The 27,665-nt window shown below is 35.0% G+C and overlaps 1 protein-coding gene across 5 annotated transcripts in view; it reads right to left on the bottom strand.

The window, feature by feature from the left end:
- Positions 1-27,665, bottom strand: part of MAP3K7 (mitogen-activated protein kinase kinase kinase 7) — an 89,411-nt gene that overhangs the window by 24,774 nt on the left and 36,972 nt on the right. For 4 of the 5 annotated variants that reach the window (XR_005834298.1, XR_005834297.1, XR_567702.2 and 1 more), the window contains exons 11-14: positions 27,490-27,619; positions 23,906-23,986; positions 15,005-15,069; positions 2,668-2,773 (exon numbers count right to left, since the gene is read on the bottom strand). Coding sequence is in view for 2 of the 5 variants with exons in the window: in XM_008687686.2 (XP_008685908.1) it covers positions 2,668-2,773; positions 15,005-15,069; positions 23,906-23,986; positions 27,490-27,619 (382 nt within the window). In the remaining 3 variants the exon portion in view is untranslated. The remainder of the gene's footprint in view (positions 1-2,667; positions 2,774-15,004; positions 15,070-23,905; positions 23,987-27,489; positions 27,620-27,665) is intronic. The other variant, XM_008687692.2, reaches the window with a different exon arrangement.

The raw sequence follows: 27,665 nt of genomic DNA on the forward strand, positions 1-27,665 counted from the left end.
TCCCCACGCACAACAGTTTCAAACTATGCTTCCATGGAACACTACTTTCCACAAAATTACAACTGATTAAAAGTTATTTCCCCCTGACTTTATAGGAAAAATTAAGTGTCTTGAACTCTTTCAACATTTCTATTCTTAGTATTCTTTCTTAAATCTTTCATACTTGCTGTATCTTATTAAATAAACACCCTGTATCTGATATGTATTTTCTTTTTGATTTTTATTTTTTTAAAAGATTTTATTTATTTGACACAGAGAGAGAGAAAGCCAGAGAGAGAGAGAGAGAGAGCGAGCACACAAGGAGGGGGAGCAACAGCAGGAGAGGGAGAAGCAGGCTCCCAACAGAGCAGGGAGCCCAATGCTGGGCTTGATCACAGGACCCTCGGATCATGACCTGAGCCAAAGGCAGACACTTAACTGACTAAGCCACCCAGGAGCCCCTCTGATATGTATTTTAAAATTAAGTGTATCAGTATTTCATAGTATTCAGGGAATGGAAAAAATCCAAGTATCGTTCTATTAACTATTAAAACACTCAGCTTTGCACTGCAAATTTAGTAGTTTCTTAAATGTATTAAATAAAGCATGATGAGTTTATTTTTATTTTTAATGTGTCTGTGTTAGGACTCTAATAAGATTGCAAGCAGTGGGCCATATCTTATACTTCTCTTCGCAAATACAAAAAACTCTTTGGTGGGTTTTTCCTTCTCTGTGGCTCCCTCTACTGTGTCTAGCCATCTCTCTCAACTAACTGCTCTTGGGTATGTATGTCTTTCTTTATCCCCAGTATATTATAAAGAGAAATCCAAGAGCACTCATTATATGCTATGACAATTAAATTGATATGCTTTTTATTTTTCTCTGAAAACGCATAGAAATCCCTCCTCTTTTAAAATAAAACTACTCAATTAGGTTATTTAAACTTACGTATGCACTTCTAATTTTTTCCTGAATCACGGGGCCTCCAAAGAAAAAGGCTTTACCAATCTCTCTTTCCTGTTATTTATTGTATTAGCTTGATTATCAGTACTTCTTTCAGAAACAGTGCAAAGCTGGACCTCATTAAATATAAGCGTAAACCAGTCTCAACTTCTAAAATTATATTCAAAATTATCTAAAAATGATAACCTCATACTTGCTGTATTTTAAGGCAAAGGCAAAATTTAGCTGATTTTTGGACCTAGGCATGATTTCTAGCTATTGGTATTTTAGGTCCCAGAAAAGAAAAAAATGAGATTGAGGTTGAAAGTCTGGAAGAACACATGAAGTAGAAAAAAAACCCAGCAGTTAAGTGAGAGGGACATAAAAGAATTTTTATTTTACTTTCATGAATTCACAATTATGTTGACTGGCAAGGATAAATTAGTCTAGACTGAAGTCAGGAGAGGCCCTGCCAAGTTGAACACTAGGCCCCAGCAAATGCTGTAACGTCAGAGCAAGTACTCCCCGCCTCACCAGACGGCTGAAGAACCAAAAAGAGCTAATCTTACCTGAATGTAACGATCAAATCTGTCAAGAGTGTTTCACTATCTACCTCTGAGGAGAAAGCACATTGTGATGAATTCTGCACATGTGCTGAGTAATGAATGTTCTGGACAATCCTAGGTTGGGCTATGCTAGGGGTGAAACTTAGGGGAGTTTTTGCCACCACTAAATTTAAACTTACTAAAACTAGAGAGTGCACCCCTGGCTAAACATAGTTGTATCTTACATGAAACAGAGAAAAGCTACTCAGTTAATTTTTTAAATTAAATTATGAACTTGACTAACCTATGCCAAATATCTATAAATATTTATATGTAGTGTTTTAGTTTGTAAAGGGAGAAAGCTGACTTTTTAATTTCAATTTAATTGTGACTATTAATAACATAGTTGATCTTAAATAAAATCCCAAATGGTTTAATTTTCCAAGGTCTAAGAGATCATCTTTCCCTCTCTGACATAATATATAAATAATAAATTTTTATAGAACCATACTGCTGAGTATTTATCAGGGAATTCTCTTAACGCTAAGGAAAAGTTAATTCCACTGTGGCACATAATTTCCTGCTTGCCTGTAAGAAAACTATTCTATCATCAGATTTTAATACTAGTATTTTGACCAGCTAGTCATTCATGTTAGAGAGTTTTAATAACTCTTAACAGGCTCTTTAAGGTCTAGTTAACAGAAATTTATGTAACTGAAATGAAGTCTCTCTACCAGTTAAAAATGATTCAAAAAGTTAATGGTCAGAATTTTTTTTTCTCACTGAAGTACATGATATCTTGTGTCTTTAAGACAAAAGACTGAGATGAAGATGAATATTTTTATCATTCTGCTGATTTTAGTTATTTAAGATAATGGACTTTACTACTACCATCCAGTAGGATGGATCAAAAATAGGAAAATCAGAGATTTAAGTATCAAGAATACAGTATGTAGTGACCCCAAACCAAACCACCTTCACTATACATGTTTAGTATCTGGGGGAAAAAATGCAGAAGGCAAGACAATCTATCTCTGTACTCAAAAACTCATCTTTAAGTTTATTGCTAAATATTTGATTAATATGAAAATCTAAACTACTGTAAAATGCCTGCCTTTACAAAGATCAGAGTCATGACACAAATAAATGAAAACAAATATGATGAATTCAACTTCTTATAGTGAGGAAATACACTGGTCACCTGTGGAATCATCAGGAGTCCATGGATGACTTCGAGTTGGCTTTTCTGAGGTTGGTCCTGAGGTAGTGATCATTCTGACACTAGGACTGGATGACCTACTGCTTACCTATAGGAAGAAGTGACAGGAGGAACAAAATGTGATTTTTTTTTTGTGGATAAAAAGAAAGATAAGAGAACATTTTTATTATAAAGCAAAGGACAGCCTTCCATTTCGATCACTAGAGGTCCTGAAATACTCTTGCAAAAAATAAATAAATCCTCAAAGATTTTATACACACACACACACACACACATACACACAGAAACACAATTTATATGCACTCATGCATAATACCTCTTAAAAACTGATAAGCTTCCAAGAAAGTAAGAGAAATGTTCTGAGACCATAAATAAAGCAGGATCAGGAGTCCAGTAAGTGCTTAAACTGTTAGCCCTGGGAATTTCAAATGAACACCAATGATCTAGAGCTTTTGTTTTGACTACATTTTGCACTCAGAGGAATAGGCATAAAGTCTTGGGCCTTTGTAGGATGGGAACGAGACTGGAGAACTGCTGTGGTTCAAGCTAAATAAAATCCAAGAAAGGCTTCAGTCTTGGGGAAAGAGTGAACTAGAAGAAAGATCTACCCAACAAAAGCAGATAGCAAATAAATTTGTCTGTGTTGGGAGTGGCTCTGGGTGGAGTGGAGAAATGTATCCACTGTGAATTCATAAAATATTTCCGTAATTGTTGGACGATAAAACAAATCCCAACCACAACCAATCCCAAGCAGAAAAAAATAACAGAAAAGCTACAATAATGAATTAAACGTGGGTCATATTATAGCCAAATTCTAGAAAACAAAGACAAATAAAAGATAGCAGAAAGCAGCCAAAGACAGATTATCCCCAAAACCATACCAGTTAGATTCTCAATAGCAAAAAGGAAGCCAGAAGAAAGTGGAAAATCTTTAAACTGCTAAAGGAAAATAACTACCATCCTAGAATTGTTTGGGCAACAAAAATATAAAGAATGAGGTCAAAATAACATTCTTAGACAAGCAAAAACAGACTCTACCATCCAAAAGCTCTTTTCATAACAATTTCTGAAGCATGTACTTTTGGGATAAGAAAAAACTTTCCCTGATTGAAAGGCCAAGTTGCAATCAGTAATACTGGCAAACACAAGGATGAATCTATATATAGAAGATATTAAACAATGGAAACATGACTAATTTACAAAATTACCAGGCAAACAAATAAATAAGACAGTACTAAAACATGAATAACAACAGCGTAAGCAAGAGAAGCACTGATTAAAAAAAAAAACAGAAAAAAGAAAAAAAATCCTTATATTGTTGAAGAAAAGGGTAAAGATACTAACTTTATGCTGAGTATGCATGTTAAGATTTCACAGGTGGTTACTAAAAGTAATAAATATGTGATTCCCAAATTAGAAAGAGAAATAATGGAATAAGAAATGTATTTGTTCGATTCAAAAAGAGGCAAAAGAGGAGCAAAAAGGGAAATAATAAGAGAAAGCATAAAATAAGAAGGAACAAATTTATCAGTAACCATAATATAAATGCATTAAATTCTTCAGTTAAGATGTTTAAAAAATCAGACTCTCAGGCTGGATTAAATGCTCTTTTTACAAGAGATCTAATTCACAGAGTAGAGAAAAGAGAAAGTTAAAGGATGAAAAAAGATAATCAGGCAAACCTACCCAAAATAAAGTTATGTAGCTATATTAGTATGAGAGAGAATACATTTTGGGGTAAAAAAAAAATTACTAGGGAAAGAGATAAAATGATTATAGTGAGTCAATTCATTACGTAACACCAATTCAAAATTTATACGCTCTACCTATTATAAGATATGCTATATCTATACATAGTTTCTGAACAGATACAGCAATAAAACTGCAAGGAGAAAGGGACATATTCACCACCAAAGTGCAGTATTTTAATACTTCTCTGTAAATGATTTATAAAAGCAGACCAAAAAACAAAATACAACACCAATAAAACCTGAGCTCCATAAGAAGCAAGCTTGATCTAAACATATCAATGAACCCTATACCTAAAAACTGGAGAATATTCATTCTTTTTAAGTACCATGGAACACTTATATGGTTTACATAATACTAAATTTTTTTAAACTTTTTTGAGATTTGCCTTATAGCTAGTACATGATCAGTTTTCCTATTTTTGTACTGACTCAAAATTAACCTTAAAAATCTCATATATTTGGACATTTAAAAACACTTCTAAATAACTCACTGTTCAAAGAAAACAAAGTGGAAATAAAGTATTTGAACTGATTTTTACCATGAAACACAGTAAAAGCTGTAGGATGCAACTACAGAGGCACTTGGAGAAAAATACTTAATTCCAAATATTTAGGTGAGAAAAAATTAGAAGCAGTGACAATTTACAAACTAGGGATTTAACTTACAAAATTAGAAAAAGAACAAAGTCATCAGCTTCCCCTCAAAAATAACAAAATAAGAATGCGAGAATACTATAATTTGGTGGTTAGTAAATTAAAAATAAAACAAAAAGTTCATAAAGCAACAAGGACAAATTCCAAAAAATACATAAATCACGAAAGTTTCTATACATTATAGAAAATATCAAGGCCAGAGGATTTCACAGTTGAGCTCTTATCACTTTCCATCTTAAAGAAATTATTCTAGAAAAAAGAAACACTTCCTGACTCATTCTGTAAAGGCAGTAAACCTGATTAAGAAACAAGGACAGAATAAGAAAAACTGCTAGCCAACTTCACTGATGAAAATAGGTGCCAGAGTCAAAGTTCTAAAAATTATATTAGCAAATGGAATTTGGCAGTGTAAAAACAATAAAAATGACGTGAAAAGTTGAGGTTATCCTACAAATGTAAAGGTCACTTGATGCTAGGAATTCTATTAATCCAATTCATCATATTAACAGATTAAAGGAGAAAAATCTCAATAGATGCATAAAAAAGCATTTGACAAAATTTAACAGCCATTTATGAAACTACATTTAACAAACCTGAATTCCATTTAAGAGAAGATAGTTTCTTAACCAGAGAAACAGTATTTATAAAAAGTCGAGAAATGTGGTAACACAGAAAATGGCATTGTAGGCTGGTGGATGACAGGTCACAGGCAAGGAGCACACAGGGAGACTCAGGGGAACTGATCATGTTCCATTTCTTAAGCTGGGTGACAGATTCATGAGTGTTCATTTTATTATCAGGCTTCACAACTTACATATACTCTTATCTATGTACTAGTATTTCATATATTAAAAACTCTCAAAGGACATATGAGTTAAAATGGATTTTATAGGACTCTTTTCTAAAAAAGCACCTTTTTTTCTCTAAGTGTTACTGAATACTCTGCAGGATACTCAAAAAAGAATATGGAGTTATACAAAATAAAACATAAAAAGTACATAAATTCAAAAAAATCTTCAACAGAAACACTCGAAGACTACATCAAGTAAAATGAGGGGGATACAGTCATAGTGGAAAGTCCCCTTGAGTAGAAATTAGCAGATGTGAGTTCTAATTTATGTGTAATGTCTGATTTAGTTTACTTTAAGAAGTCTTGCTTTCTTTATCTAGAGGGGGGAGGGGCTGGGTTAAAGATGTGATAACTTTTAATATTTCATCTGCTGCTAAAGTTCTATTATTTTAAGCCTTGAAAACTCACAATGGGTTGAGGATACAAAAAAGTAAAAGGCACTTGTATAACAATTTGGGAAATGAATCATGAAATAATTTTGAAGGAAATACTGACGGAATACTACTTTCATCTTGGGTACCTACTGAAATTGCTTCAGAAATTCCAAAAAGCTTTCCTACACCATAAACAATTTTTCAACTCCATTATCAGACTGGTCTTTCCAAAACCTTGGTTTACTCATGACACACTTAGAAAGGTGCCCTGTGTATAACAATGTTCATTCTGTTTCTCTCTCCTCCTTGCTAATTCTTCTTCATCCTTTAGAGCCCTGCTGAGATTCCCTTCAACATTGTAGTGGTTCATTCTTTTTTTTTTTTTTTTAAAGATTTTATTTATTTGACAGAGATAGAGACAGCCAGCGAGAGAGGGAACACAAGCAGGGGGAGTGGGAGAGGAAGAAGCAGGCTCACAGCAGAAGAGCCTGATGTGGGGCTCGATTCCATAACGCCAGGATCACGCCCTGAGCCGAAGGCAGACGCTTAACCACTGTGCCACCCAGGCGCCCCTGTAGGTTCATTCTTGCTACATCCTTGGTTCTTTGAGCACAAAGCCAGACGCTATGTTTGAAGACTGCTTTATTCTAGCAGTGTGTAGAATACAAATGTTCATTTACTGATTGTTAGTGGATCAATTCTGAAATGCCCACACTAGCATTCCTGACCCCTCCACTGGCCAGTTTTACCTTACCATCTGGATTATCTCTCCTCTGACAATTTGTTATGCCCCTCTTTCTCCTCCTGCTTTTAATCTTGACCCCATATTCAAGGATTATATGGTCTAGTGCAAAGAGCAAATATGACAACTGAACTGTGTGAAACTGACATTTTTATATATCAAAACAGTTGAATATCAGCAAATTCACATGATTTAGTGTAATACTTTGTGAAGATGTGGGTTTAAATCTCAGTTCTGCCATTTTTGGCTGTGTGAACTTATATAAGTTATCTTTTGGAGCCTTAAGTTCCTCATTTATCAAGCGTGGTTGAGTAGTAGTAACAGTTAAGAAGTCAGGCACTGGAAACAATACAACCCAGAATTTGAATCTCTGGTCTGCTATTTATTAGCAGTGTGGCTTTAGGTAAGTTATTTAACCTCTAAGACTCAATAAGTAAAATGAGGACAGTATTACCCGCCTCATCAGTTTGTAAAAAAAAACAAATGAAATAAAGTACCCGAAGTGTTTTTTTGACACAATAAAAATGTTCACCAAATGGCTGATTATTAGGTTGTAGATCTAAGATGGGAGTACACAAATGAACCTGCAGCACCTAACAATTCCCTCTCGAGATCGAAATCACAGTTCTTTTTATAAAACATAGTGACGAGACTCTATCACAAAGACATTTCTCTCCTTTGAATTTTGGCTGTATTTGTAGTCTGCTACTACATAAACCTCAACTTGAGACTGAAATAGTTTATATTACTTTCAATGTTTGTTATTCCTCAAAAATATTATAATATACTAAGGGCAGAGATCATGTGTACTTTTATATTGTACTCCCCAGGACTTAGCACATTACTGAATATATAATAACTACAAAATAAATACTCATTGAATAAAATGACAACATAAGCTGTTAGCACTCAGATATAAGACTGGTGCTTAGGCTTATTTACCTTTTGTATACAAGAAAGAATATATACTAGAAAGAACCAGTGATGAAATTTGTAACTCTTAACTTTCGGACACTACTACCCTTGGTTAAAAAAGTAGAGATACTATGACATTATTCCCAAGTCCTTTAAACCTTCTTCTTTTTTTTAGAGATGGAGGGAGGAAGGGAGAGAGGGAGTGGGAGAGAGAGAATCTTAAGCAGGCTCTATGCCTAACCTGGAGCCTGAGTTTGTGGGGAGGGAAGGCTTGATCTCACAACCCTGAGATCATGACCTGAGCTGAAATCAGGAGTCAGATGTTTAACAGACTGAGCCACCTACCGCCCCAAGGCTAGTATTTTTAAGTCAAGTTTCAAAACTAGGTTTTCCTTAAAACTACAAGAAAAGCCACCATGACCTAAATTTACATCCATAAATTAACTAAGTCTTCGTATTTCAAGAAATTGGTTTTTCGATGAGTAACAGTATGCTAAAACATTTGTATAAAAAAAAACTGAAGAACATTTAAAAACAAGCCATAACTATATTTCTTGAACACCTGAAAAATACAAGGTATAAATAAAGAGAATCAGGTAACATTTGACAATTAAAAAAAAATCAAATTAGTTTATGGGTTAAATTTATGTTACTGCTTGCAAACGACTAAGGAAGTAGTTTATTTTATTTTTTCTTTCTTTTTTTTTTTTTTTAAAGATTTTATTTATTCAACAGAGATAGAGACAGCCAGCTAGAGAGGGAACACAAGCAGGGGGAGTGGGAAGGAAGAAGCAGGCTCATAGCGGAGGAGCCTGATGTGGGGCTCAATCCCATAACGCCGGGATCACGCCCTGAGCTGAAGGCTGACGCTTAACTGCTGTGCCACCCAGGCGCCCCTATTTTTTTTTTATAATAATTTTTTTTATTATGTTAGTCACCGTACAGTACATCCCTGGTTTTTCGATGTAAAGTTCGATGATTCATCAGTTGCGTATAACACCCAGTGCACCATGCAATACTTGCCCTCCTTACTACCCATCACCAGCCTATCCCATTCCCTCACGCCCCTCCCCTCCGAAGCCCTCAGTTTGTTTCTCAGAGTCCATAGTCTCTCATGCTTCATTCCCCCTTCTGATTAACCCCCCTTCTTTATCCCTTTCTTCCCCTACCGATCTTCCTAGTTCTTATGTTCCACAGATGAGAGAAACCATATAACTGTCTTTCTCTGCTTGACTTATTTCACTTAGCATTATCTCCTCCAGTGCCGTCCATGATGCAGCAAATGTTGAGAAATCATTCTTTTTGATAGCTGAGTAATATTCCATTGTATATATGGACCACATCTTCTTAATCCAGTCATCTGTTGAAGGGCATCTCAGCTCTTTCCACGATTTAGCTATTGGGGTGAACATTGGGGTGCATATGGCTCTTCTCTTCACTACGTCTGTATCTTTGGGGTAAATACCCAGTAGTGCAATGGCTGGATCATAGGGTAGCTCAATTTTTAATTTTTTAAGTTTTATTTTATAGTAGCTATTTTTTTTAAAAAAACATTGGTCAAATTCTTATGGTCATGTATGCTCTCAAACTATTAAAACTCATTTGGATTGCTCCTTTCTTCAAGACATTTACAATTACTTTATTCTATTCTTATACAAATTGTAAAGTTTGAGACAGAGAAACTTGACTTACCACAAGGTTGGATATGAAAGTAGTTACGAGAGTACAGAAATGCCACACTGCAATTTAAGGCAGCAGCAGAATACTAAGCCAAATTTAAACCAGAGGGCAAATTACCATTGGTAGACATGAAACAGAATTGGACTTTGCCCAGAACTTTATCTCTATATTTATAAAAAGGAATTGGGAGTTATTTTATGGACAAAAATAAAGCTTTGCTTTATTTGTCTCACCTGAATGACTGAAAATATTTTCGTAAGTCAAAAATTTATGGCCAGTGCTACCATTTAGACTGACATTTAAAAGCTATTTAAAACCCTCAGTTGCTAAAATTATACAAGCACAAAACACAGAGATTAAATGTTGATTTATATGGTAATTTTGCTGAAGTAACATCTGAATAATATGAACAATAAAAAGAAATGGGTATCAAGTTAGTGATGTGGATTTACAAGGGTACTTCCTCCATTACGACAGCACACATAATTCAATTAAATCTATACATGACAGGTAATAGTGAAAACATTCTTTCTAATCTGAAGGTATAGAATCAATCTAATTCCAGCTTCACTATAGTTCATTATAAGGAAATTTTAGAATTTTAATATTCTTTTATGGTTTATAAATTCTCTAAGGTATACTATGAACAAGGAATTATTTAAAACTATTATGAAAGCCTCTGATTTAGAGCTTTAACAGAATATTATTTATACTGAAGGAAGTGTGGACTGAGGACAGACAAAAGAAGTGGTATAATAAATTATATCCCTTAAATAAATAACAACTGATATACGATAAAAGGCCTTTAAGGCCAATACTTTCTACGATCCCTTATTAATACAAACTTCTCTTATAATACAGAAAGAACCAAATGTCAATGGGATTTTACTTCTTTCCCAGTGCAATTTTTCTGAATAGTAATATACTATGATGAGAGCAAGGAAGTAATAAGAACCTTGGCAGGTACACTGTGGGGAGGCAGGTATACATTATTAAGCATCTACAGTGTGTCTGGTATTTTACATGTTATAAGAATCCCAAAGAGTGGGTGTTACGGTCTCCACTGGTACATAAGATCGCTGAAGCTCAGGGAAATTAAAGAACTTGCCTAGAGTCACTTATCTAATAAAAGTAGATTCTAAAGTCCATTTAAAAATATAGTATGTCTAGTTCTCTAAACAATCATAATCGCATCATCTATCTTCCAGTTGTGATTTTCACTGACTGCTGTCCCCCCCGCAAGAGACACCCTGAAAATAGATCTATATTGGATACAACTCTAGAAGGGGCTTGCAGATATCATGAAAATGTGTAATTTTAGTGAAACATAGAAAGGCTCACCCAGATGTATACAAAATAAATCTGTGCATCCATCTGTGGAAATTTATTATCAAGGTGAATTAGCCTTGCTCAATAATGATACAGCTAAAACTCATTGTCACTGACAACCACTTATATAATTAATGATGATGCAGACTGTCAGAAGTCAAAACACTTAAAATTGAAGAGATCTAGGACTACTTTAGCATGGAATACATTCAGTTTTACATGCAACACAGAATGACAGAATGTTGTTCGTGTGCTTTGGAATCAGATCTGGATTTATAACTTGGTTATAGCAATTACTGGCAGTACAAGGGAAGAGACTTTGGAAAGTTTCTCTAATCCTCGGTTTATTCATCTGCCAAATGAGGAAAATAAAAGTACCAAATTTACAGGGTTATGATTTAAGTAACATACATTAAAGACCTGAATGGCAGGGCGCCTGGGTGGCTCAGTCAGTTAAACGTCTGCCTTCGCCTCAGGTCCTGATCCCAGGGCCCTGGGATTGAGCCTGCACTGGCTCCCTGCTCAGTGGGGAGTCTGCTTCTCGTCTTCCTCTGCCCCTCCCCCCTGCTCGTGTTCTCACAGGCTCTCTCAAATGAATGAATAAAAATCTTAAAAAAAATTAAAAAACAAAGGCCTGACTGGCACAAAGTTGGTGCACAACAGATATTACTGCAGTTCTCTAATTGATCTGGGCAAAGTCTGATGTGCCCAAATACACTAAGGGGCTGGGCCTTCTTGGCACTGTCAGTGCTCCCTAGCCAAAGACCACCAGGAACATACCCATAGTGGGATGAGATGAGTTTAACACTCATTGCAGTGAAGCACAGTGCTCACTATGGGATAAAAAGGGGTGTCTCTGAAAGGATTTTAGAGCTTATTGTAGATTTGGGGCTTTTGTTGAATGATTCTGGGGAGGTTCCAAGGAAGGAGGGTTCACTCTAGATTGGCTACTGCCAGAAAGCAGAGGCAATTCTAATTCTCCAGGGAAGGCAGACTAGAATGAGGCTACAGCTGCAGCTGGTAAAGAAGCAGTCACTCGCATTAGCTGGGAGGAGGCAATGTCTGGTATTTTGCATGTGGCACAGTGACCTTGTTTTTGTCTGTGCTGAGACATCATAAAATGTTCTTGTTTTGTCTCATCTTATCATGGTCTCAGTATAATCTTGTCTATTGATGTTCTGAGAAATTGTTTCTGCCCAGCTTCTAACAGTACTTGAGGTCTCAGTGTCAGATCAGTTCCTGGATATCCTGGGCTATCTTTCTTTTTCTCAGTATGTTTTCAAACTATCTAAGAGGCCAGATCCACTACACGTGTTTAATAAGCTTCCTGGCTTAATAAAAACCTGAATTAATTTAAAAGTGAGTTGTATGTTGTAAGGATGTAATATTTTAAACAAATCACAACTACTGTTAATTCAGATGTTTGCTTCACTCATTGTTCTGCTCAACAGCGATGGCCGTATAAAAACAACCTAATTTTAATTTTACAGATATAAAGTCCAAGTGATTTTAAGGTCAGTCTTGAATCAAGAGCCAAAGCATAAACTCCAATCAGTTCACTTTTCTCTATGAGATGTAAATTAAACTTTATTAAATAAGTTTTCTCTCTTCCTCTGATGACTATACTGGGTGGGCAAATTCTTTTCTTCATGTTCTTTATCAATTTCCATGGCTAAAACCAACCAACCAAAAACCCCCATGCACCTGTTTTATCACTGCTTAGCCAGACTTTAAAAAGAACTATACCTTCAGTTTTGAAAATCCATATTGTGCATAATTTTCTTTTTCAAATAATGAATGTTATTTTCACGAGTAATTAAAAAGATTTAATGGTTGTTTATAATAACACTTTAAGAGGAAAATATTTTCACAGTGTATTAGAATTACTATTTGCCATACTCATCCCAAACTGGCATTTTACGTTTATAATACTTAAGTAATTTTGAAAGAGTGGATCAGTGTTAAAAATTGGCTACACAATGGCTATCTATCACCTGTTTTAGAACAGGTTGTACTGCCATACCAAATGCCCCCTCACTCTGAATTTTTTGTAGTAGTCCATGATAATTCATGCAAATGACTGTCACACAACCACAGTCTGCCTCAGTTCCAGTGTTTTCCTGCGGAAAGTATTATAAATGAAAGGGGTAATAATCATAATCTCAAGTAATAGAGAACCTGTGATGAAATAAGGAAGGCTGGTATGGTAAGGTCAGTCCTGAATGACGGCAATGCCTTTACTACAGAGAAAAGCACTTGCACGAGCAGATGCTCCCTGAACTGCCTTAGAGCAGGCTTCGCATTCCCAGTAAAAGGGAGAACACTTGGCTAGAGTTTCTCATAACTGGAATATCAATGGCAATAGTAAACAGAGTTAAAAAGGCTGAGCTCGGAATCAAAGCAAATACCAGATGCCAAACTATCTGTTACTAAATGCCCTCATTGACACTTGAAGTATTTGAGGGGGAGAAAGTGGGAAATTTCATTCAAAAGTTTTGGGGTTTCACAAAAGCAGATATACTGAAAAAGGCATTAAATAAATGAAAAAAAAATGACTATTTATAATACCTTCAGATTTAGGGTTACTTAATATCATATATAATAAATATATATGTATAATGTATGTATGTGTATGTATATGTGTGTTTGAGTGTGTGTATAGGCACCGTGAGAAATAAAAATATATCCAGATATAAATGAAGATCAAGGATATTTATCATAAATATTTCAAGTGCTTTTTGTTAGTTAAGTTGATAGCTATAGAGGGCTTTCAAATTTTTATTAAGGACTACAAAGATTCTCTAAAATTTAAAATATTATTTAAAAAAAGGAGGGGTGCCGGGGTGGCTCAGGTGGTTAAGTGTCTGCCTTCGGCTCAGGTCATGATCCTGGGGTCCTCGGATGGAGCCCCACGTCACGCTCCCTGCTTCTGCCTCTCCCTCTGCCACTCCTCCTAGCTTGTACTCTCTCTCTCAAATTTAAAAAATAAATTTAAAAATATTTATAAAAATGAAATAAGACACCTTTCTAGTAAAAGTACATTTTATCATAAATCACTTTTTTAATAATATATAATCCTATAATTTTACATGAATATGGACCACAATGTGACATTTTTATTACTTCAGATATATGTTGTACTCGTAACACTTACTGCAACACAAGTGAAAATAAATCAACAAATACCTCACAATTAGTTCTCATTCATTTTAAAAATATCATATGAATTATGTATGTCCAGTACATCGATCTGAAATAACAGAGGAAAAAACACTGGCTGAGCTGCTGCTTTTATATACTTGTTGGTTAAAACTCTGTACTAGTCAATAATGGCTTAAATTATAACACTGGGTCATTTATAAAGAAAGTGATAAAGAGATAAGAGGAGTTTAGAAGAACACCCAGAAATATAAGATGAAGAAAACCTTAGCAACTTTGATAGAAGCCTTTCTAGAATTTATCCATCTGCTTAGTAAATACTGTCTCAAGCATATTTCACAAAAATGTAAATCCAGTGGATATGAGAAATTAAAAGATGTTACAGTCATCTAGGTATGTCAGTGCCTTACATGATGCCACAGGAGTGACATTTTCTTGGGAAAATATTTATTAGCAAATATTAGTAATTAGTAAAATAATTAGTAAAAAAATTTTTTTTCTTTACCTCATTAGTAAAAAGGGGGCAGCACTAATGATTCACTTTAGAGGACAAGGATAACAACAAATTGTTAAATTACAAAGTTGATACTGCTTTATTAAATCATATATAAAAACCATGTAATGCACATGGAGCACTACTGAATTAATCAACCTACTATAGTAAAATATCCTTCAAGTTAAACTTATAATGGCATCTATACTTTTTTCCCCAAAGTATTTACAATGAAGTGCCAATGAACTTCTCTACCACAATTTTAGGTCAACTCATGAAACGAATACTGCAGAGTATATATGTTATAGTTAATTCTTGATTTCTGCCCATTATTATTCTTCAAAGACAGAGAATTGAAATGTTAAGTCTTACCTGACCAGGTTCTGTTCCAGTGACAGTCAAGTCTTGGATGGATCTACGTCTTGGTTGTCCGTTGCCTTTTAAAAGATTAAAAAAAAGTAGAATACTGAGATCTATTCAAACAGACAACAAGGTTGTTACTGCTACAGTAGGAAGTTGGAATTTGTTGCTCCTTGGATCTACACAGAATGTTTGTGGGAAAAACAGTTAAGTGAGTTTATTGTTAAAAAAAAAGAGAAAGAGAGAATGTTGTAAGGAAAGGAAGAGAAACAGCTGCAGAGTTTTAACTCAGAAGTTGCTGGCCTACAACAAAGTAGGTCCTAATACAATAACCACTCCTACCCCACATGAATAGCTGCTGAACTCTCTTGCACCATCTTCTGTCATGTATTTAAATAGATGAATGTTTGTGGGCTGGGGCTGATGATGGCATCTATTTCAAGGGCCTTACGTTACAGTTTCTACAGCAAGACAGCTAGCCTGCAGGTAGTATAACATGAATGCCTTTAACCAACAACAGTACCTTGTTTATTCAGAGCCTAAAAGGACGCTTAGGCTTAAATTTATTTTACCGAGTCACACTTACTTAATCCCATTAGTCTTTGTTAGAATCTAGTCATTTATTAGGGTGAACAACTCTTTTAATTTCCTACTGAAGATGAATGACTCTCATTCCATTTTCAAATATACAGCTTGTTGAAATGGGCAATTTGCTAATCCTGCTTTAGGAACTTCCATGCTAATAATTTAATTTAAAAACCAGTTTATGAAAAATTCTACAAATATAAGCAAAATAGAATGAACTAAGCAATAGTTTCTCTCAGTACTTTTACTTGGGAATAGAGCTGTTTATACGGTATCTTCTAAGAGAAGAGATCAGCTGTCAAAAGGGAAACACCAAAATATTGTGAGAAACAGCTGATATACTCAAAATTCTTTTGACTCTGAAAGCTGTATTATATAATTTCTCAACTAGTAGGCAGCACTCAGAACATGTACTCTTAACAATTTTGGCCCGATTAGCAGAGAGAATTCATTCTTCACATTTTATATTTCTATAATCCTCAGTATCTTATTTTAAACCAATCAGCAATATAATCTAGCATCTTAATCCACGTGACCCCATTATTATTTTGCATGTAAACTAAAATGACTTTACAACAGAATGTTTAATGCAGTAATATGTGCAGTAAATATAAAAACTCAAGGTTATAGCCACACTCAATTTTGTAAGACATCATCGCTTTTATCATTTTAAGCTATGTTTTAGCATTCTCTGCATAATTTTAGCTCAGATTTACTTCAAATTTCATTTCATTCCAAGTTCCAACTTTTTTTTTTTTTTAAGATTTTATTTATTTGAGAGAGAGTGAGAGAGAACATAAGCAGGGGGAGTGGCAGAGGCAGAGGGAGAAGCAGGCTCCCTGCTGAGCAGGGAGCCAGATGTGGAGCTCAATCTCTAGACCCTGGGATCATGACCTGAGCCCAAAGGCAGACGCTTAACCGACTGAGCCACCCAGGTGCGCCGCAAGTTCCAACTTTTGGATACAAATTAAAACAACACAAATAATAGCACATTTGTTGAATCAGGCATACTAAGATACTTTTGTGAAAGTTTTTAACTATCCCTGTTTCCTGAGGACAAAAAGATCCCTACCACCATGACTAATAAGCAATTTTAGGCACATTTCATTCAACACAATCACTCTAAAATTAGCTTAGATGAGACAGGCTTATAAAAGTGTCTGGAATTCTCTTTTCAGATTAGCAACATTTGTGAATCTGGGGAACCACCCAGCACATGTGTCTAAAAATCATTACATCACCACTGCAATAACAACAAAAACAAACTCAAATCTAAGTGGGGTAGAAGGGGAATAAAAACTTTTGAGAAAGTAGGGTAAATAAGAAGTGACACAGTTAACAAATGCCATAAAATGAGAAATCTTCAAGATACAACATGAGTCAAAGCAAGCAATATTAGGCAATGCATTTTAATTAGCATAACCATGGCAGAAAACATCTGGCAAATAGTTTAGACAAAGCAAAAAAGGACTGCAATCAACAAATACTTGTTGCTCCAATATTACGTTTTAAGTCATAATTTAGAAATGTGAATGTAAAAAAAATGAAACTCCCATTATTGCAAATGAAAATTACTGGGTGTGTTCTCAGTAAATTTAGCTTGAGTCTGAACTGTTTTTTGCAACTAAATACTAATTTAGAAACTCACTTATTTTACATTTTTTCATGGTTCTTTGATATGTGCATACCTATATTACACATGGTAGTATAAATGAAAAAAGTAAAAAATCAAGAGCAAATACTATGTCTACAGATGCCTGATCAAGGAAATCTGAAACCTGCTAATGATGTCCTGAGTATTTCCTTTTGTAATAAATTCTGGAACTTTTAGGACTCGCGATAGGGCATAAGTGATATATTTTAGAACAACTTCTCTAAATAAGAGCAATAAAAGGAATATACTATACCCCAAGCCCATCATAACCCCCCCACAAACCCCTTTCCCCCCCCCGAAAACAAAGTGTGCTTGAAATAGCAGCTTATAGGCCAATTCAGTTGTTTTTACAACAATGCCACAAAAACAGAATCCATCTCTTCAAAAAGCTGCTCTTTTAAGTACAATTTGTTTACTGAACTGGTATTTGAACAGAGTACTTCCTAGTCACTCCTGTGGCTTTTCTTACTGGTTTAAGTAAGCTCATGGTTTTCCTTACCCTAATTACTCTTATTTTTCTATTTTCCAAACTTCCCGAAGACTCTTTTCATGTAAAAATCAACACTACATTTTACTGGAGACATCTCTTAACAAATGTTGGCAATTTTGAGATTCATAAGTTTTGAATAATAAAATATTTAATATTAAAAATATTAAAAACTATTAAAAACTATGTTCTCTTCATGTGTAAAATACATAAGATTTAAAAAATTTGTACAGCAGTAATACACTGTAGTATTATAGCACTGCTTCATGGTAAACTATGCAATTTAAAAATATATGTTCTCATTTAGGCTGCCACAAATGTCATATTCCTTAATTTATTTCAACAAATTCTGCCTCATTCCTTAGAAGGCCCTTCAGGGTGGGTTTTTTTCCCCTCCTATTGAAGGAAAGTAATTATTATTGATGTTTTGCTTTCTAACAAACTAGCTTTATTAGGTTAGAGTTCAGTTTTTTCTATTACAAAATGTGATCTTGATAGGCTACAATACGTAAAGACTACTAAAATTCTCTTTAATGTTGGTTAGAGGAACTTACCTATTTAATTAGCCACAAATACAGGATTTTATTGAGAGGTGGCTACACACAACAGAAGCAGAAACATTTCAGCATAACTCTCCTTGGGCCTCAGAGTCCCTAATTCGTATGTTTATAGCTGCTAATGACACTATGTGTCCAAGGTAGGAACTTGCCAGATCTAGAAAAGTTTACTTCTTATCTCACTGCCTCTTCACACCAGCACTGCACTATTCAGGGGGAAAAACTGCACCAATAATTTATGTACTTACAGTTAAAGTAATGTTTATAAACATTAGTATCTACTGGTTCTTGAAGCAAATATAGTATTAAAATGTTATATTCTGGGGCGCCTGGGTAGCGCAGTCGTTAAAAGCGTCTGCCTTTGGCTCAGGGCGTGATCCTGGTGTTCTGGGATCGAGCCCCACATCGGGCTCCTCCGCTGGGAGCCTGCTTCTTCCTCTCTCTCACTCCCCTGCTGTGTTCCCTCTCTCGCTGGCTGTCTCTCTGTCACATAAATAAATAAAAAATCTTTAAAAAAAAGAAAAAAAAAAAAAAAAAAAGTTATATTCTTATCCTGACGGGAGAAAGCAAAATAGTGCCCAACTGTCTCTGAACAGTATCGAAGCCTCCAGTTGTCCAGCATTCTATAAAGCCCTCACTGCACTGCCCCCACCAGTCCAATCTGTTTGCCAATTACCTAAGATATTTGAAACTTCTAAAGGAGGGAAAGACTTAGGTATAAGAAACTTAACTACCCATTTATTTTTGTTAAATATGCTTGAGCTCTGCCATACTCTACTTACTGTATTTACTCATCACACTCTTGAAAACAACTAATATAGAGCTAAATGTGTCTGACTGAAATTAAAAGTGAATACTCATTACATTTTTCTCAGTTAAGATATCTAAATGCAGCTGAAATCACAAGGACACCTGAAGTGTCTTTCACCTTTAAGAACAGTATTACAAACAAAAAATATCAATTAAATTCAGGCTCTTCAGGGACCTAGGCAAAAACATTTTACATGACTGACTAAAAAACATTTACATATTCAATCTTTATTATATCCTTAAGAACTGTATGTAACACGGAAAATCATCTTTGGTCAAAGCATTCTATGATTCTAAAACGCTATGCGCCATGATTATTTTAGCCTTACAAAAGGTATACTAAAGCACCACTGTTCAAGGCTCTCGAATAGAAGCACATTAAGGCAATTTTTATCTATGGAATCAATGAGAATATTCAAGTGTTTTAAATGAACTCAAGCATTATAATTTAGTCTGAACTAAGAAATTCAGAACTACCGAGTATAACAGCATAGAAACTTTAAACAAATATTCTATAAAACTTTGTAGGTTATTTTTTTTAAGATAGGCTTATGATTATAGTAGTCATACAATATCCGTATTTGGAAAAATTTACTTTTGCAATATTTGGAAATATATATCATTTCAGGACAGTAATCAATCTGGTATAAACTGTGTGTAAGGAATTTCATATTAGAATGTGAGGAACTACAGAAGACTCATGTTTCAATTAAATCTTTTTACAGGTGGTATGTATGTATGTATTTGATAGTACCTTTTCAGTGGATTTCAAAATGCATTTTATTGCAGTTGATTTCCTTAAGTGCTGTAACTATTCACACTAGGACTCCAGAGCAGAACCGCTGATCTTTTTTGATTACTGAAACTAAAGCTATAAACAAAATTTGCATTAACTACTCAGTCTCTTACTCCATGCTTTAAATGGGAAAAGGCCGTTGTTCCTGTTCTGTTAAATTCTTTTTTGACATTTTACCTGTTTACCTTTGACATCTGGATTTTTGAAAGAAATACAAAATTTAGGTATTCTAACACCAGTAAATATTATCAGAATGTGTTCTATAGTTTCAAAATTCATTACCCCTATTTCACTTGAGTATCTGAGATGAAGATGGTGGAAAAAACAGAACCTTGGAAGCCTGGATAGTAACAAAAACGAATGTGGGAAAGTCAAGAAAATCCAAGTAAAAGAACCAAATAAACAAAAATTCATATTTTTATTAAAGTCTTGGAGGAAAAAGATTAGTAAATTTAAAGCAATCTAATAATATGCCACTCATTCACCTTTTCTTCAAATAAAAGTAAAACAAATTAAAATGAACTGGCTAAAAGGGAGAAACGATTATGTTTTTAAAACTTCCAAGTTTTAACGGAAAACATTCAAGAAAGTATTTCTTCTTCTCAAAGTTCGTTTCAACTTATTAATTTAAAATGTTCGATAAACAAATAGATTAGAAAATGGCAGGTCAAACAGTTTAAAACCTGAGCGATAAACTTCTACACTTACATTTATTTTGCTTAGGTAGAACACTGTTCCTTGGCAGGGCCTTCTCCACAAATGAAGAATTAGCAAAACGTCACACTCTACTAGTGGTCTGCTCTTAACTATACGTTGCTTGGTAATAAAAAGCCAGATTGATCTACAGCCACTCTTTGTGGGCAGTGAAGAGTAGAAAGGAGTCATCCCCAGCAAACTTTGCCAGTACTTCTTCAGAGCCAGGGTCAATGTAGAAGAGGTATAAAAAAGTGTGTAGCTTGACCCACAGGAACTCCTGAGGTATTAAAGGTCTATTTTTGCATGACCCGAGTGACTATTACATTAATGAATGTTATTGTAAGCCACAGATTGCTTACTCTTCCTCATCTGAATGATGGCGGAATATAAAACAGTGCTGAAGAGCAAGCAAAAAACAAGACTTGAATTTGTTCACCTGGGACTAGATTAGGCATTTTAGTCACTATAAAGATGTATTTTTAAAAGAAAATTCTTTAGAGTAACAGTGTGTATTTTACCATTTAAAAAAGTTTGTAAATTTTTAAAAATTCAAGCGAGACATTTTCAAAAAGACGTATTTGTACACTGCCAATAAGTACACATAAAAGTTTTTACGATGCTTAAAGTAACACTCTTATTAGAAGAGGCAGTTCACTCCAAGAAGTACACTCGACTCAGTATACTGAACTTGGCCAAAGGACAGATAAGATAAAAAAACATAGGTATGTATTAAAAAAAAATGCTTACAAATGGGATCCAATATTAATGAATACCCGGTTTGGATATATGAAGAGGTTTTGTAATACCACAGAACTTGTGAGAAATGGACTTTGAGGAAAAAAATTGTAGAAATTTTTTTGAAATTTTTTCCAGAAATCTAGGCACTAAGAAATTTTGGGAATTAAGTATCATCTTCCTTTATAACTTAAAACGGCCACATAAGACATCTGAAATAGTCCCAAAGCACAGATTATATTTTTATATTTAATTTAAAAACACAACTTAAGAACACATTAATGTCTGGCTTTTATGTCCAACTTGTTAATTTCAGTGCTTGTATTCTTTTATTAAAGAAAGTGAAACTGATTAGGTTAATGTTTGGATATCTGTGGGGAAAAAGTCACCGAGAATATGTAATAAAATGTGTTATTGAATACCATTTCTATTTGAACAGCATTGTTGCTCTGGCAGTTAAGAGGAGAATTAAGGTTTCCTGACTCCAGTAAGGACCCAGTGTCAAATGAGGGTCTGCTGGCCAAAGAGAGGCAGAATTCTCTATCCTCTCTGACTCAAACAAAAGAGGAGAAAATGGACATGATTTGGAGTCAGATCTAGGTTGGGATCCTGGCTATGTGCCTCTGGGAAAACCACTCAAAGCCTATTAGATCTAAGTTCTTCATTCGTGAAGTGGCTATAATTTTATCTGGTAGCCCACTTACAAGACTGCTGTAGAGGTCAATTAAGATGGTGTACTCTTAACTACTTTACAGGCCACACTAAAGCATCTAAGCAGGGTTTCTCAGCATCGGCACTGTTGACATTTTAGGCTGGATATGTCCTGGCTTTTGGAAGATCGTCTGGTATACTGCTGGATGTTTATCAGCATCCCCCAGCTCCTGCCTACCTGCCACTTGTGACTACCAAACATGTTTCCAGATGTTGCCAAATATCCCTTGCAGGGCAAATTCATCCTGGTTGAGAACCATTAAGACTATTCTTTCTCTTTTCTCTCCCTCATTATTTTGTACAGTACTGGCTACACCGTTCAATATATGTGTGTGTATGTATTAATGCTTATTCTTAATGCTTACTCATAAGACATGGATTAAGATTATACTGCTATTTGCCTAAATTTTCCTGATTCACTCAAACATTTAAAATAATCACAGCTTAACAGTATGCATGTTTAAGTGTTCCCACTTCTTTAGTCAAAATATTATTTCTTTAAACACTGTACCTTTCAGCATGGGGGTAAAATGATCTCAAATACTTTGTTAATTCTGCAAGCAGGCCATGACTCAATAAATGAAATTACTATGTGAGAAATGGGTTAACTCTTTTCTCTGAACAGCAATAGTGATGATGTTATAGAATAAAGCACTTTGAAAGAATAAAAATTAATTACTTTAATATAAAATGGTTTTATACAAAGTGTCTCCTAATGCATTATCTATGTTTTATGCATATTTATAATTTATACAGATTTTATATGTATCCTAGTTCATAGCCATGGGAGGTCAAGACAGTTTGTTCATTTAATAGGCACATACTTACTAAATACTTTGTGTGAGGCACTGTGTCAGATAACTGCTGATACCATCAGTAATAAGTAACAAATACATGGTCTCTATTCTGTTTTTATTTTACTAGAGGAGAAAATGACCTCTAGGTATTCAACTACGATACAATACTATGCTAAAAGCACAATTATAGGCAGTGTATAGAGTGCTAAGGAATTTACTCAAATCACATCCACAAATGTGTGTGGGAAAAATTGTGTATTTCTTTTTGGGGAAGAGGTGGAGGAAAACTCAAAGAAGACAGAGAAATAAATGATAATTTTGATGACATATATTAACCGATAATTTATGCCATTTAAGTTTCTGTCAAACATGGTGATTTAGATTGATCTATGAAATTATTACCATTACAAATAAAAGCAATTTACCAATTTAAGACACTGAAGTACCATGTGTGAGTTAGGTATAAAACATGTAATTTGCAAAAAGATTCTCTTGATAACATACAAGAATCAGAATTGACCATGATTCTTTGACAAGATACCATGCAAAACAGAAAATCTCATTTAGTTTTATTTGTTTTTATTTTCTAGGTAAAGGCAAAATGGTATTTAGCAATTCTCTTCTCAACTTCAAATTTCACTTGCTACCAACAGAAAGAGGCTTATAAAGGAAGCCTACAGGGAACCCCAAAAGTAGAAACTAAGGAAGGAAAGAAGCCAAGGACAACAAATATTTTTAAACAGTTGTTTCCTCTTTCTGCTGGGTGCAAATAAAATCTTGGTTCAGTTCATCTGCTCACTTAAAAGCAGGAGGATGTTGGTAAAATTCTAGGCTAGTATTCTCCCTTCTGGGAAAAGGTTTACTTTGCCTTCTATTCTACCCTCATTTTTGGAGATTTAAGGTATCCTGTCAAGTCTGCTTCAGAATATATAAATGTATAGTTTTCAGTCTGTCTTCCTAATCACTGCATGGAAGGTATCTATTTTTAGGTCTTACACAAATTGGAGCAAGAAGCATTTTACAAGTACCAGGGATCATTATTCCGGTCCCACAGCTATTAGACCAACTCAGGTGGTCTATGATACCTGATATGACGATCTCAGGGACATCCAGAATGTTGCCAAATGAAGCAGTTTTACGGTGGCCCCGTTTAGGCTTGGAATAGGCTGCAAAAACATATATATACAGTATACATGCAAACAACCACAAACAGTAACACAGAAAACGATTAACTACGAAAACAGAATACTTTTCAAATAGTTATGTTAATAATACTTCATGCAGAATAGCATGCAGAACTATCTAACTTTTCATCCATGCTTAGAAAAGGCGTGATTTAGGAGAAAACAAACTATCAATAAAGATGTTTCACATACTGGTTTTAATTAGCAGGAAAAAAAAAATAAAAAGGACAGAAACAAAGCTGCAGGGTAATGAGGAAGCTAAATTTCAAACACGTTCAGAGAAACAATCTACCTAAGTGAAATCACTGATAAGCGATGGAAGGGTAGGATGAAAGTGGGAAGGAAGAGAGGAGTTAAAAAGAAATAAGCTGCCGTATTTGTTTTAATCACACAAACACAGGAATATATGTTCGAATTAGATGTTTCTTGAAGTGTGCTATAAAGTAAAATTTGTGATTAAATGGTAATTATTGAATCAAAGTGTGAAATGTGTATGCTTTTGTAAATAAAATATTTACACATACTTTTAGTAAACTGAATATTTACTGTAGTTTCCAAAGTTCGAGGTGCATTTCCATTAAATGTGAACAGTATTAAAAGCTGGAGAATACTTTCAAAGTAAGACAATTCACAAAAAAATCTGAACTGTATAAAATTCAGTGATGTTCAGTAACATCTGTCCTACATTGACAGAGGGTGGGATAACTTAAATGTGTGTAGTTGTTTTTAACCTAGTGAAATGTCACTTCTGTAAATAATTATAAACCAGTACCTGACTAGAAAATTGACACTAGTAAAGATATAAAACTGTTATAACGCCACTTCTTATTTTAGAGTAGCAATCATTATTTAGCAGATCTAACTTGAACGATACCCTTGAAGTGAAAAGGTTCCCCAAGTGTGAAGATATGTCACTGTGTGCACTATTCATCTGCCACTACACTGAGATGCCCTCATTTGACAGAAAAACACTTGCGACTCAGAGGCCAGGAGGGCTTTTTAGTGGCTGGTGAGCTCCATTCAACTTGATCATTTACAAAGATACATCTGTGTGGCAAAGACTGCTAGTCCCCTGCCAATCTCTATTGTTCCCCTCTTTCTTAGCAACAGAACCCCGACTTTACTCAGGATAGCAATGTTCCTAGATAAAAGATCACAGATCCTTTTTTCCCTTGCAACCACGTGTAGCCATTTGACCATATTACTATGGCCAAAGGCATCTATATGGAAGTTGTTAGGGGGAACTGGTAAAGATCCTTGAAAGAGCTGGGGCATGTACCCTTTGGCCTTCCCATAATTTCTTTTCTTGATGCCTGGACTGTGGATGTGACGACTGCAATTATGATAGCTATTCTCGAGCACAAAGTAACCTTGAGGATGGAAGCTGCACAAACAGGACTGTGGCCCAGAGACAGGGGAGCTCAGGTGCCTAATGATCATACAGCCTACCTTCAAATTTCTTTCTGTATGAAAAAGAAAGCTTATGTGTTAAAGACAATGCTATTTTGAATATTCTGTTATAGCTAGCCTATTCTAATGCTGATATAATCAGTGTTCCTTATTGGATGAAGACAAGTACAGTATGATGGTCCTCTGGGAAACTTCCTTCTGAAAAAAGCTCCACAAAAAATGAGAATATTCTATTTAGAAAAAAAACAACAAATGAATGAGAAAAAAGACCTAAAAAAAAAAAAAACCCAAACAAACCTGGTTAGCTAAGTTAAAAAAAATATATAACTAATATACATGAAAATACACATGTACACATATATATGGTTAAAAGACCAGAGGTAAATACACAAAGTTGTTAAGTGTTTATCTCTTAGTGGGACAATTATGGAAAACTGTTTTTTGGTTGTTTGTTTCCATTTCCACATTTTCCACGAAAGAAATGTATTTACTTTTATAATTAGCTCCCCTCTACCCCTGGAAGAACTGGAAAGAAAACAAATTAAACCAGCATTACTAAGCTGAAACTTGGTTAGAAAGAAGGTTACAAATTTACTCAGGTAATAAAAAATATACAACTGACCCTTGAACATGGGTTTCAATTACGTGGGTCCAATTACATGTGATTATTAAAAAAATACAGTATGGTATTGTAAAATATATTTCCTTATAATATTCTTTTTTTTTTAAAGATTTTATTTATTTGAGAGAGAGAGAGAGAGAGAGAACAAGCAGGGGGGACAGCAGAGGGAGAGGGAGAAGCAGGCTCCCTGCTGAGCAGGGAGCCAGATGCTGGGCTCAATCCCAGGATCCGGGGATCATGACCGGAGCCAAAGGCATACGCCCAACCAAATGAGCCACCCAGGTGCCCCTACAATATTCTTAATAACATTTTATTTTCTCTAGCTTACTTTATCATAAGAATACAGCATATAATACATATAATATACAAAACATGTGTTAACTATTTGTTATGGGTAAGGCTTCAGGTCAATGACAGGTTATTAGTAGTTAAGTTCTGGGGGAGTCAAAAATTACATGCGAATTTTCTTTTTTTATTTGAGACAGAGTGAGAGTGAGAGAGCACGAGTGGTGGTTGGGCGGGGGGTGGCAGAGGGACAGGGAGAAGCAGGCTCTCCACTGAGCAGAGAGGAGGACCCTGAGATCATGACCTGAGCCAAAGGCAGACACTTAACTGAGTCACCCAGGCACCCCTGGATTTTCTTTTTTTCTTTTTTCTTTTTAAAGTTTCTTAGTGTGTATGTATATATGTATGTATTTATATATAGAGAGAGAGCACTAGCTAGGGGAGAGGTGAAGGGAGAGGGAGAGTGAGAATCTCAAGCAGACTCTCTGTCAAGACGCTCAACCGACTGAGCCACCGAGGCAGGCGCCCCTACATGTGGATTTTCAACTGCATGGCAGTTTGATGCCCCGAACCCGGGTGATGTTCAAGGGTCAACTGTAATTGTTTTTGTGCTAACCAGTCCTTCTGTAATTAATCATTTTAAGGCCTGAAAAAAATGGAATTCAAATGCTAGCTTTTTCAAGACTAAATAAAATTACCATGATCTTTTATATAAGAATTAAAAGAATTAGCTACATCCAACTTTGCTATTTTTGCTATTGGAAGGAAGAGGAGCAGACAATAAGGCCAAATCATATCTGGACCTAGAGTACATTTTTCTGCTAATTTCAAAACAAAATATTTGCTATTATTTGAAGTCAGTACAAATTCTACTGGAATCATTAAAAATCTTCTAAAACATTCTGGTTTGGGCAAAATTTCAATTTCCCACTTAAATTTTCAGTTCATGTTTGAGATGAAAGAATTACATTTGATAAAAATATATTTTATGATCCAAATAATTTTACAAGTCATACCTGCTTTATTTGGACTTGGAGAAAAACATATAAATTACTGCTAGAAGCTCCTGCTTTAAAAAAATTTATGACACAAAAAGCCAACATTCCCACTACTGAAACAATTAAAACTACTCTCTCCACTCCTCTTCAGATTTTTATTTCCTTTTTACCTGTGGTTGCAGCAATCCTGGCTTCTATTTCAGACATGTCAGCACTCATCCTCTTGCCCTCGGAGGTTGGGGGCAAGCTCTCCACACTGCTCCCACGGGAAGCTCCCAAGCTTAAACGTCCTGATTCACTCTGTTAAAATTACAGGTCAATTTGAATTACTGAAACTCTTTAAACT

Source organism: Ursus maritimus, unplaced genomic scaffold, assembly GCF_017311325.1.
Source record: "Ursus maritimus isolate PB19 unplaced genomic scaffold, ASM1731132v1 scaffold_13, whole genome shotgun sequence".
Lineage (NCBI taxonomy): Eukaryota > Metazoa > Chordata > Mammalia > Carnivora > Ursidae > Ursus > Ursus maritimus.